This window comes from Physeter macrocephalus, chromosome 12, assembly GCF_002837175.3.
Source record: "Physeter macrocephalus isolate SW-GA chromosome 12, ASM283717v5, whole genome shotgun sequence".
In the NCBI taxonomy this organism is placed as follows: Eukaryota; Metazoa; Chordata; class Mammalia; order Artiodactyla; family Physeteridae; genus Physeter; species Physeter macrocephalus.
Window position 1 is genome coordinate 89489259 of NC_041225.1, and position 12312 is coordinate 89501570.

The 12312-nt window shown below is 45.9% G+C and overlaps 1 protein-coding gene across 1 annotated transcript in view; it reads right to left on the minus strand.

Annotated features, from left to right (window-relative positions):
• Positions 1-25: 25 nt before the first annotated feature.
• The window catches only part of HK2 (hexokinase 2), a 24502-nt gene continuing 12215 nt past the window's right edge, over positions 26-12312 (minus strand). Inside the window, exons 2-3 of the mRNA XM_028496797.2 lie at positions 878-1026; positions 26-344 (exon numbers count right to left, since the gene is read on the minus strand). Coding sequence (XP_028352598.1) covers positions 198-344; positions 878-1026 — 296 coding nt within the window. The 3' untranslated portion in view covers positions 26-197. The remainder of the gene's footprint in view (positions 345-877; positions 1027-12312) is intronic.

Below are 12312 nucleotides of genomic sequence, written 5' to 3' on the forward strand. Positions count from 1 at the left end.
CTTTGATTCCCAGCAAGGATCAGTGGCCCAGTGTCCAGTAGATGCTCAACACATGTTTGGACACTATCATGACAGCAACTCCATCCTTGCTCGCTCTCTTCTAGCTATTACTGAGACAACTCTTACTTAGATTTCACATTTCTTCTCCATCCACTCTTTTTATTGTATGTGCCGAGTACAAAATGTGACTCTAGAGGTCACAGAGATATGGGAGTGACTAAGCATGATTTGGGTCCAGTGTGGAAGCACACGGAGCCCACTGTAGTGCCTGGTAGAACAGACGCCCAGAAGCTGGATTTTAGTGTTTTTTCAACAGGCTCCCATTCTTCTGTGTAAAACCTCTTCTGTTTCAGAAGGCAAAAAAAAGAGAGAGCAAATAACCAAAACAGCAAAGAGGCAGGTTCCATTTCATGCAGTGCTATGCTAACAACTGTGAGTCAGAGGGCTATAGAATGACCACCGTGGCAGGTGGCAGTGTCAAACCACAACCGTGTATTCTACTGACTTGCTATTCAATGACACCACTAACCATAGGTGTCCAGGTATATTGGCCCAGCCTCCTGGCAGCAGGCTTTCCTCAATAACCAGTGCATGCAAGCACACCTCAGATGAGATGGAAAATCAAAATCCCTCCCACTAAAGCACATCCAGACCCTGGAACCTTGTGCACACACTCCCTGCCCTCTGGCCATGTGAACCTCTCCTGATGGAGGCCCCCCACCTAACCTCCAGGCATAGAGGGGGATCACCCAGCAAAGAGAGGACAGGGAATCTGAGCCTCAGTCAAGGTCTCCTCCCTCCAGACCACAGAGAAGGAGCAGTATCTGCTCCTGTGGGGCCCAGAGCCCCAGTGGCCACCCCAAGAGATGGATCATACCTGGGTGCCACTGCCTCGCATGATGTCCTCGGGAATGGCGTAGATCTGGTTCTCCATCTCAACCTTCTGGAGTCCATTGTCTGTTACTTTCACCCAAAGCACACGGAAGTTGGTCCCTCCAAGGTCCAGAGCCAGGAATTCTCCATGTTCTGCAGAGAGAAGGACCACTATTAGTTTGGGAAAGACAAGGTGTAACTGTTTCACAGAGATCAAAACTTAAAACCCAAGAATCCTGCCATAAACACTGGTTATCTCTGGGTGATGAGGTGGCCAGTGGGTCTTTTTTCTACACACTTTTATGTATTGTCTGATTCTTTTTCTTAATGCTAAACACTTCTATATTACTTTCAGAATTCACATAAAGAATCAGACAGTTTCACATCCAGTGATAGGGTGCCCACCCCCTCACAAGAGCTATTTCCCAAGGGCTTTCAGCCAAGTCCCCATCAAGCTCACAGGGCCCATCAAGCCCTGCACCAGGATAGCAGGCCTCAGGTGTTTTCTGGGGTTCTTTTTGTTTTTTTTTTAATTAATTAATTCATTTCTGGCTGTGTTGGGTCTTCGTTGCTGCGCACAGGCTTTCTCTAGTTGCATCATGCGGGGGCTACTCTTCGTTGCAGTGTGTGGGCTTCTCATTTGCGGTGGCTTCCCTTGTTGCGGAGCACGGGCTTTAGGCGTGCAGGCTCAGTAGTTGTGGCTCTTGGGCTCTAGAGCGCAGGCTCAGTAGTCATGGTGCACGGGCTTAGCTGCTCTGTGGCATGTGGGATCTCCCTGGACCAGAGCTCAAACCCGTGTCCCCTGCATTGGCAGGCGGATTCGTAACCACTGCGCCACCAGGGAAGTCCCCCAAGCCTCAGTTTTGTTCTTCTTGGCCCCAGGACACCCAGCACGCTGCTACAAGCTTGTGGCCCCCTAGGCCTTTTGCCAAATTGTGATCCCTGAACAAAATGTACTCTTTAATGTTTGTATACAGTGACAGCAACATCTCTCGGCAGGATGAGGGTCACATGATGGAGTGGAATGGGATCCAGCTGGCTATAAATTAAGAGGCCTAGCAAATAAGTCAAGCAGGTGCCCCCACCAGTAAAAGATCCCAGGTGCTGACTTAAGAGTATATAAGACAAGAGTCAGGCCACTCAGACAAGCCACAAGGCTGGGGCGGAGGAGAGGGAGACTCCACAGACACAAGTGGGTCAAGATCTTCAGGTGTCACCAGGAAGGCACAGTCCAGTCTCTCCAGGAAGTAAGCAGTGCAGAACAGGAAACGTCCAGATTCCAGATGATAATACCGGCTACAAGGACACGCGCCATTGTACAGCACAGAATGGAAGTGCTGAAGAGGCTTGGAGGCCAGAGCCAGGGCTGGGGCCCAGCGGGGCAGGCAAGGACAGGGGAACAAGGCGGGCTCGTCCCCTCAGCAGCCTCTTCAACCAGTCCTGCTCCACCAGTCTTCCAATGTCCTGCCGCACACCTTCTTGAAGGATACATGATTATTTCCGGGGAGATTCACTTGTTGGCATATTTGTCAACACTCGGCCCCTTTCCTGATGGGAGACTTGCCACTGAAGTAAGGGAGAATGGATCGGAGGGTCAGGGAAGCGCTCTGACTAAATGAAACAAGGATTTATTCTGACCCACTTCCTCTCAGCAGCAATAACTGTTTGGCCCTGAGAAAAGCTACATCTGCCCAGCTCCCTAAGGGCACTTACCCACACAGCCCCTACAGTCCAGAGGGGCAACGTGGGGTGGGCATCATTCACCCCCCAAGTTCCGTGGGGACTTGCCTCCACACAACCATGGCTTGCTGATAACAATATACAGAGACTGGCTCTGGAGCCCACATTACCTGCATCAGAAGCCCAGCCACTTTTTGGCCGTGGCAAATTCCTGAGCCTCTGAGCCTCAGCTGCCTCATCTCTAGAGCAGGAACATCATACCTCATGTGGTTGAGGTGAGGGGAAGAGCAGATAATGTGCCTCAAGTACCCAGCACAGTGCCAAGAACTCAGGACGCACTAAATAAATACTAGAAACTTTCCATCCAGGCTCTCGGCAAACACTGCCTGACACCCACACTTAAAAGTCTCCCAGGCCCAGTATTAGGACTGCCTCTCAGACTGAAAAAAGTAAAAGCAACATTCTGAGGGGAGACTGAAGAAACCTGTCCAAGGAAAGCCATTGAAATCTTCTCCAGTGACTTTAGCATTCCTCCTCAGGGGTACTAATTTTTCGTCCCTTCCCTGGCATCTGGAGGTCCCCCCAGCTCTCTAGCTACAGTCTCTAGATAGCTTGGGTAACCTCAACCCCAAATGGGGAGACTGCCCCTCTTGTGGCCATGGATGACTTTTCCAGACACTTCAGTTCTGAGCCTCCCCTGGTAGTGGGACATCAGCCAGTTTGTAGGGAAAACTATGTATGGTTGTCATGGAGGATGAAAAGGAAAATCAAAGATGAACTGCCTGCATCAGCGCTCTGCCCCAGGACACATGAATCTGCTGAATCGGCAACCGTGGGGGATTGAGGCTGCCGAGGCTGCCCCTGGTTGGTCATGATTCAAGGCCAGCCCAGCTGGATTCACTGGAGAGGACAGCTCCATCAAGAATGGTGGTTTTGCAGTATTTGCTGATGGACTGAAGGGAAACCACAAATAATACAGTGCTACTGATAATTCCATTCCCAGGAAGGAATGTCATTCTTTTCAGACTCCACCAGATCACACATTCCTCTGCATCCCTCCTCCCTGATGCTCCCTCCACAAACATGCATGATCACAACTACCATAGCCAAAGACTTTATTCCTTCCAGAGTCCAATATCTCTGAGGCAGGCCCAGCATCATGACCCCTGGAGCTAAATCCCAAGGTGACCCCTTGGGACAGTGGATGGACCCCTACCCTAGTGCCTGCCTCTACACCACCCATGAGAGGCCCTCACACAGAGAAGCAGCAAGCTTTGCTTTGAATTCCAGCTCAGCTGCTTCACTACCTGTATGGCTTCTCTGAGCATGTCACCTCAGCTGCAGAACAGAGCTCATAATGCTGACTTTCCCAGAGGTCATGAGCTTACATGAAATACAGAACACATTATGTGAATATATAGGTACACCGTAAGCCATCAATAAACAGCTGTCACTGTTATTACTCCTTTGATTATGTAGCTCCTCTCCTAGTTCTCCTCAGCCCCTCCAATCCCTACCTACTCCTATCCTACTCCTGGCCCAGGTCCTACCTACACTGTCAACCTTCCGGGACATCCCAGAAGCCCAGAGCAGAGAGTGTGTGATGTGGTGTGAAGGAGGACGGCATCTATGGGCCTGGGACAGTCAGACTGGACGGGCAGGAGTGAGGCTCCGGGACAGGAGAACATGTCTACAGCAGGTTTCTTAAGTACACAGCCACAGGGCAGACAACCCAGTAAGGTCCAGTGAGATCATTCTGCTGAATGAGTATACTTGGTATTTGAGGCAATGGATTAAGAAAACATCTCATATTGCATCTGCTTATTGATGGTTCATCTATTAAACAAAATATTTGAGGAGACCATAAGACCAGAGGTAAGATTTCTTTTATTGTTAAGCATGCTGTTATGTCTAGAAAACAATTTTAATACCTGATTTTTAAAATGTTCAAACAGTACAAAAGTGGAAAAAATGAAAAGCAAACATCTCTTCTCTTCTCCATGCCCCAAAAGTAACCACTATTAACGTTTCTTGAGTGTCCTTAGATACATTTATATTATAAAAACAGGGAAGACTGTTAACTGACACATTCTAAGAAAAGAGTTTGAATCGCTGGTTCTAAGGATTTATGTTTTTGATTACCAAAGATATTAGCAAATTAACTTCCTAAAAATTCTCTCCAAATTCCACATAAACCAACAGGTGGGTGTCACTGTCACCAGTGTCCTATGTTATGTACAATTAATCTTTGCCAACCTCATAGGTCAAAGTGGCAGCTCATTTTTTAAACTTGGTTTCTTTCCTTTGTGTACGTTAGATATTTTGAATTATTGACTGGCATTGTGAATTCTTTCTTCTGTGAATTTTCTGCTCACGTTTTGTCTTTTAAAAATATATATTCATTATCTTCTTAATAACGTAAAAGAGCTCTTTGCATATTAATGAAACTAGTTTTGTTGGCTTTATATCTGCAATTATTTTTCTCCAGTTGGATATTTGTCTTCACTGCCCTTTCTAAATCTCTCCAGTTACTTCTAAATGTTGTCACCACCAGTGCTAAAATAAAAGAAGCAAGTTTTCACCATAGGTTTATTTAAAAGATCAAATTCATCTTATACTTTCTTCTGTGACTTTTTGAAAAAAATGAAGCCCAGAACTCTGTCTTCATCTCTCTTTTCTCTGGGACACAGTTCAGACTTTCCCACTTGCATCTGGATTATTGTGGCAATAAAACAATGGAAAGACAGAGGCAGGTGTGGAGGAAGTTTAGTTAATTTAAGGCCCACCATGTAGATATTTTTAAAGGAAGAGAAATATGTTGTGTGATATTCATAAACATTATCTCATTAATCTTCAACAAACCTACTGAACATCATGATCCCAATTTCCAGATAAGAAAACTAAGGCTCAGGTCAAGTAACTGAAACCAGGATTTAAATCCAGGTCTAGCTCTCTAGCAAAGTTTTCTACTGCAGTGAGCAAGAAGGCTGCTCATGAGAAAGCTGTAAATCCTCAAATAAGGAATTCTTCATTATTGGGACTTCCCTGGTGGTCCAATGGTTAGGGCTCTGCGTTTTCACTGCTGAGGACCCGGGTTCAGTGCCTGGCTGGGGAACTAAAATCCTGCAAGCCGCGTGGTGTGGCCAAAAAAACAAAAGGAATTCTTCATTATCGATGCCAAGAGCATAAAACCCAGAGGTTGACACGGGCTCTAAGCTGGCCTGGGTGGCAAAGGAAGTGACACTGTGGTTCAGAAGCTGAGTCACTTAGTTAAGATCATACAGGGGTAAACAACTGCTGGATTTGACCCCAAGTTCATCTGACCCCAGCACCCGTGCCAGTCCCTATGCACCTCACCCATATCTCTCGTGGTGCTGGTTCCTGGAAGCTGAGGATTACCTGACGCAGAATCTAGGATGAAAGCAAATAAGCCATAAAGTGATGAAAAAGAAAGCAAAAATGCCCTAATCTTTATCAGTAACTTGGCCCATCCCTCTGGGCCAAATGCTCTCAAACTTGAGTGGGAGGTGGCAGACACACATCCACTGGCAAGAGGTGACACACCCTTCTCCCCAAAGGAACCTAGGACTTACTAAGGCTTTTTGAGGCAGGTTTTTTGGTAACCGCAAATTGGTGCCGTCTCATACAATTATACCAAACCTCCGTTCCCACCTTACTGGACACTCTCCAATCTCTCTCTGATGAAGTTTCTCCTAATTAAGAACATCCCCCTCCAAAAGCAGACAAAAGAAGAGGTAACAACCCTCTACCGAAAGGAAATAAGGGGGCTTCCCTGGTGGCGCACTGGTTAAGAATCTTCCTGCCAATGCAGGGGACACGGCTTCGAGCCCTGGTCCAGGAAGATCCCAAATGCCGCAGAGCAGCTAAGCCTGTGCGCCACAACTACTGAGCCTGCGCTCTAGAGCTTGTGAGCCACAGCTACTGAGCCCACAAGCCACAACTACTGAAGCCCACGCACCGCAACAAACAGTAGCACGTGCTCACCCCAACTAGAGAAAGCCCGCACACAGCAATGAAGACCCAACACAGCCAAAAATAAAATAAGTAAATTTAAAAAAAAAAAAAGGAAATAAGGACTCATAGTTAAGAGGAACTGGCAATAAGAGTATTAGGTCTTGCCACCCTCCATCGAATTACCCAATGGTTAAGATTCAAGTTGCTGGGCTTCCCTGGTGGTGCAGTGGTTGAGAATCCGCGTGCCAATGCAGGGGACACGGGTTCGAGCCCTGGTCCAGGAAGATCCCACATGCCGCAGAGCAACTAAGCCCGTACACCACAACTACTGAGCCCACACTCTAGAGCCCACGAGCCACAACTACTGAGCCCGCGCGCCACACTACTGAGCCCGCGCACCACAACTACTGAAGCCCGTGTGCCCAGAGCCCCGTGCTCCACAACAAGAGAAGCCACTGCAACGAGAAGCCCGCACACCGCAACGAAGAGTAGCCCCCGCTCGCCACAACTAGAGAAAAGCCTGCGCACAGCAAAGAAGACCCAATGCAGCCATAAATAAATAAATAAATAAATTTATTAAGGGGAAAAAAAAAAAGGATTCAAGGTGATCCCTCTGGCAGAGTTTGTTCGCTGACTCATTTCCCATCCTGGACTACCGTTCCATCCACTCTCAGTGAGGTTCTTATCAAATACATAAGGTCAGAGAGATAAAGGGGTTTCAATTTCTCCTGGGAACTCACCTGTCCCAGGGAAAGGCTGAAGAGGACTAAAATGGCATCTAAGTAAGTAACCGCCTGAACATGATAGTCACTGCCATCTCGGTTGATGGGACATCACTAATGTATTTGAGCAGGCCATAACTCCAGCATTATTCAAGTCACCCACTCACAATGTCCACGCAATTTGTGAGGGGTGAGAGCCAGATGAATTTCCCAACAGTCTATTTTCAATCACTAGGTATTTGCCACTAATTAAAATAGATCACCACCTGTTCCTCCCATCAGGAGCTCAGAGCAGTGTGCCAACCAGTGCACAAAGGATGACTTGTGAACAGAACAGGTCTGGTTTTGTTTTGCATTTTTAGGGCAGCAGTGCCCTTTAGTCGAAGGCAACTGTGTTCAGAAGTGGCAGAGCACTGCCTTGTTAAGGCTAGAGCCAGAGCCCAGTCTCTCACCCCGGGCAGGGCTTCTTCAGGTGATCAAATGGACTTCTTCAGAAGCCTCCTTTAAACAAGTAGCTTTGATGCAGCGTTCCCAGAGCTCTGAGGATCCTTGAAGGTGCCATAGTGCCTGCTAGCACTCCGCGACAGATGGCTAAGAATGTATGGCATGGACTCCAATTGAGAGGACAACTAAAAATCTCCAGGTCTTGAGTAGGTAATCCAGCAAAACTAACTTTGCCGCACACAGGTTTCAAGGCACGTATTTCCCAAGTACCTGGAAACACGACAGTCACTACCACCTCTGGCAGCCTCTTTTTAAGTTCCAAGATTTCAGATACTCCATTATAGTACGACAACAAGATGCTGTATGCCAAAATGTAGAAACAGAGAGACATAAAGCTGCTTCAATTGAAGGGAGGGGCCTGGAGCACATACCACTTTGAAAGTGCCCCCCAAAACTCCGAAAACACCATCAGAAAGCACCACCCTGCTGCTTTTATACTCAGGAAATGTTTCTTAAGCTCAAAATATGTGCCACTCACAGAGAAATGTTATACTAGCACCACAGATGTGAAACCACTCTTCAAAGGATTAAAATACGATTATCTTTCAATACTGGGTAGGCGTTGAGTGTGTTAAGATTTTCAGGCAGGCCGACATGGGTTCAAATCCCATTTTAACATGTATTAGCCATATAAATACAGGTAAATTATTAGATTTCATCATCTGTTAAAAGGGGACAGTAATAACCTCCTATCTAGCCAGCACGTCCCCATCACTCGCCAGGACACAGAGACACAGAAACACAGTTACACAGTTTTTGGTCAAGAATCAATGCAATGAATGCGTAAGGTGTTTGGCACAATGCCTGGTGTATGTAAAATGTTTAATAAACTCCAGTTACCACTATATGGAGGCTATTTATCAATACAATCTTCATTTTATATTGTAGGCACCATATAAATCCACTTATTAATTTGCATGTATGCGAGGTACTGATCTATGTCTCCACTACATAGCTGTTGATACAATGCTGAGCAGCCAAGATAAGGGCTCCTTTCAGGGTAAAGAGCTCCTTTACCAGCCTTCATGCACCCTATCACCAGCCTAGTCTCTCTTTATCATATCATGTGCTTGCATTATATGACCTAGTATCATTTCCTTTATGATGATAAATGATATCCTTATGTCCCCAGGATAATTTGCACTCTTCAAAAGTGGGGCACAAGGCTGCTCAGCACATTGCTGCCCCACAGAGGACCAGCCTCAGAGGGGACTCTATTGAATGAACTGAACAGCTAGGCCTGAGTTACAAATAGAAGAATGAATGCATTGTGCTAGCAGTGTTGGGGGCCTCTAGTGATATGCCTAAGGGCCCAGGCTTTGGAACACAGATGGCTGGGTTCAAATCCCAATGCTTCTACTTGCTCATTATGTGACTTTGGGCAAGTTGCCTAATCTCTCTAAATCTAGTTTCTTTTTCTCTAAAACAGGGTTTATGGTATCTACCATTGGGTCACTGTGAGAATTAATGAGATAGCTCAAATACAGTGCTTAGCATAGTACCTGGCATTTATAAGCCTACATTTTAAAATTATCATGATCATCATCATCATTCCCTGCTCTCAAGGGAATTAAGTCTAGCTAGAGGGTAGAGATACATTCACCTGTAAAAAATAATTCACAATTCAGGGAAGTGGGGAAGTATCAAAAGATCAATGCAGCAAAGGCTCCATCTCGCTCTGCCTTAAGACATGCTTATATCTAAACAATCTTGCCAAGACAATGAGGGCAATAAAGATACTACAAAGATAACTTATTTCTAAATTGGAACGCTGGAAAAAAAAACACTTGTTAAAAATGTAAATTAGGGCTTCCCTGGTGGCGCAGTGGTTGAGAGTCCGCCTGCCGATGCAGGGGACACGGGTTCGTGCCCCGGTCCGGGAGGATCCCACATGAATACTATATTACTATATGATTGTATATATAGGAAGTTCTAGAACAGGCAAAACAAATACATGTGGAAAATTTAAAACAGTTCAAGGGAATTAAGTCTAGCTAGAGGGTAGAGATACATTCACCTGTAAAAAATAATTCACAATTCAGGGAAGTGGGGAAGTATCAAAAGATCAATGCAGCAAAGGCTCCATCTCGCTCTGCCTTAAGACATGCTTATATCTAAACAATCTTGCCAAGACAATGAGGGCAATTGATTACTTCTGGGGGTTGGGGACAGGGACTGCCTGGGAAGGTGCAGCTTCCTGGGCTGATAATGTTTTCTATCTTGATAGGGGTTGTATTAAACAGGTATGTATTTGTCAACTCATCAGATGATATTTAAGATTTGCATCTCGTACGAAATTTTACATTAAAAGAAAAAAGAGCAAATATTGAACTCTGGTTAATAATGGGCCTGCTGAAGTTCTGGGGTTGAAATGAACTGATTTCTGCAATTTACTTTGCAATGCCTCAAATAAAACAAGAGGGACTGATGTGAGGAAGGATAGAGGAGTGTGATAAAACAAATCTAGTTAAAATATCAATGTAGACTCTAGGTAGTCTGTATATGGATGTTCATTATACAATTCTTTCAACTTTTTTAAACTATCTTAGAGAAAAAAACAAATAAGGAGCATTTTTAATATACAATACCAGCTGACACCAAATTCAGTCACCTAAGTAAGATATTCTTGGACCATTTACATTTTCATTTTTATCTGTGCCAACTATGTTTCTTTGCACTGCATGGTCCACACAGTCTACGAAGCACAGATATTTTAAAATCAGCCCCCACAGGGTTCTGACTGTTGACATTCTCTTCCTTCTCACAGAGAATTCAAACCATAATTTGGAAGTTCATATTTCATGTGTGTAATGGAAGCCTCCATCATAAACGAATGGCCTGAAACTTCCTGAAGTCTCTCCCACATTCTCTCCCAGGTCTTTGATTACCATTAAATAGCTGAGACCTGATTTATGAAAGCTGGAACCTGGTCCTTGCTCCAAAATGCGGGGAGGGCCTCCAACGATGGGGATGAACCCTCACACCTGCTCCCTCCAAAAAAGTGACCTGGGAGATTCACTCACACTCTCTCAGTAAAATCGGTGCTGGCTGTGAGTCTTGCCGTGGTGGCTGCATAGGACTGGGTTTACAACACACATGGGAAGGTTACATAACCGATTCCCCCTTAATTCTCAGAGAGCCAACCCTCTGATGTTTCTTCTTTTTACAAATGAGAAAATGGAGGAATAGGGCATAAATGAACTGCTCTAAAGCACACAGCTTGAATTCAAACTCTTTTAAACCTAGAATTCTGATCTTCACCCCTCACCACACACTGCCCTGAAACCACCTCTCACCCCTGGCAAGAAATAGCCAATTTTACAAAGATCTGACCAGGACAAAACTGGGTAAGGAGCATTTAAGACAGTGGCTTTCACACTGCAAGCTGAAAAGAAAATTAGTGAGCCCTGACTAGAGACAGTTTTAAAGTATAGAAGATAATAGATCTGGGGCTTCCCTGGTGGTGCAGTGGTTAAGAATCTGCCTGCCAATGCAGGGGACACAGGTTCCAGCCCTGGTGCAGGAAGATCCCACAAGCTCCTGCGCAACTAAGCCCATGCACCACAACTACTGAGCCTGTGCTCTGGAGCCCGCGAGCCACAACTACTGAGCCCACGTGCCACAACTACTGAAGCCCACACGCCTAGAGCCCGTGCTCCATAAGAGAAGCCACTGCAATGAGAAGCCCACACACCGCAACGAAGAGTAGCCCCCACTCGCCACAACTAGAGAAAGCAACGAAGACCCAACGCAGCCAAGAATGAATGAATGAATTTTTTTAAAAAAGAAGATAATAGATCTGTCACATTCAAGAATAAACATTAGTTCCTGAAACTTGTTTTGGTTGTATATCAACATTCATATGTATTTGTTTCTTGCTGTGAGTATGTAGTCCAAAAAAGTTAGAGAGCCACTGACTAAGTCCCTTTAGAGCAGAGGTTTAGATCTGAGGTTTAATTTCCCAGATATGAAAAAGTAACACTGGAAAGGGCTGAGCAAGGGTCTGAGGAAGGCTAGCCTGGAGCAGGCACCACTTGAGCAAGGCCTCTAGCCTTCTGTAGAAGAGAAGCACAGTCACCAACAGCAGCAAAAGTGCCGGGACTGCGGCCTTGGCCGGCAAGCAGATGCACCAGCCAAGCCTCACAGGCTGTGTGACCACGTCCAGGGGAAAGGCAGTGGTCCCTGCACACAACTGCTCTCTCGTTTCTCCTCTCAGCACTTTACTGGGGTGCCAATAAAAAGAAGAATGTTCTTTTTTTTTTCTGCGGTACGCGGGCCTCTCACTGTTGTGGCCTCTCCCGTTGCGGAGCACAGGCTCCGGACGCGCAGGCTCAGCGGCCATGGTTCACGGGCCCAGCTGCTCTGCGGCATGTGGGATCTTCCCGGACCGGGGCACGAACCCGTGTCCCCTGCATCGGCAGGCGGACTCTCAACCACTGCGCCACCAGCGAAGCCCAAAGAATGTTCATTTTTTTTTTTTTTTTAACATCTTTATTGGAGTATAACTGTTTACAATAGTGTGTTAGTTTCTCCTTTACAACAAAGTGAATCAGTTATA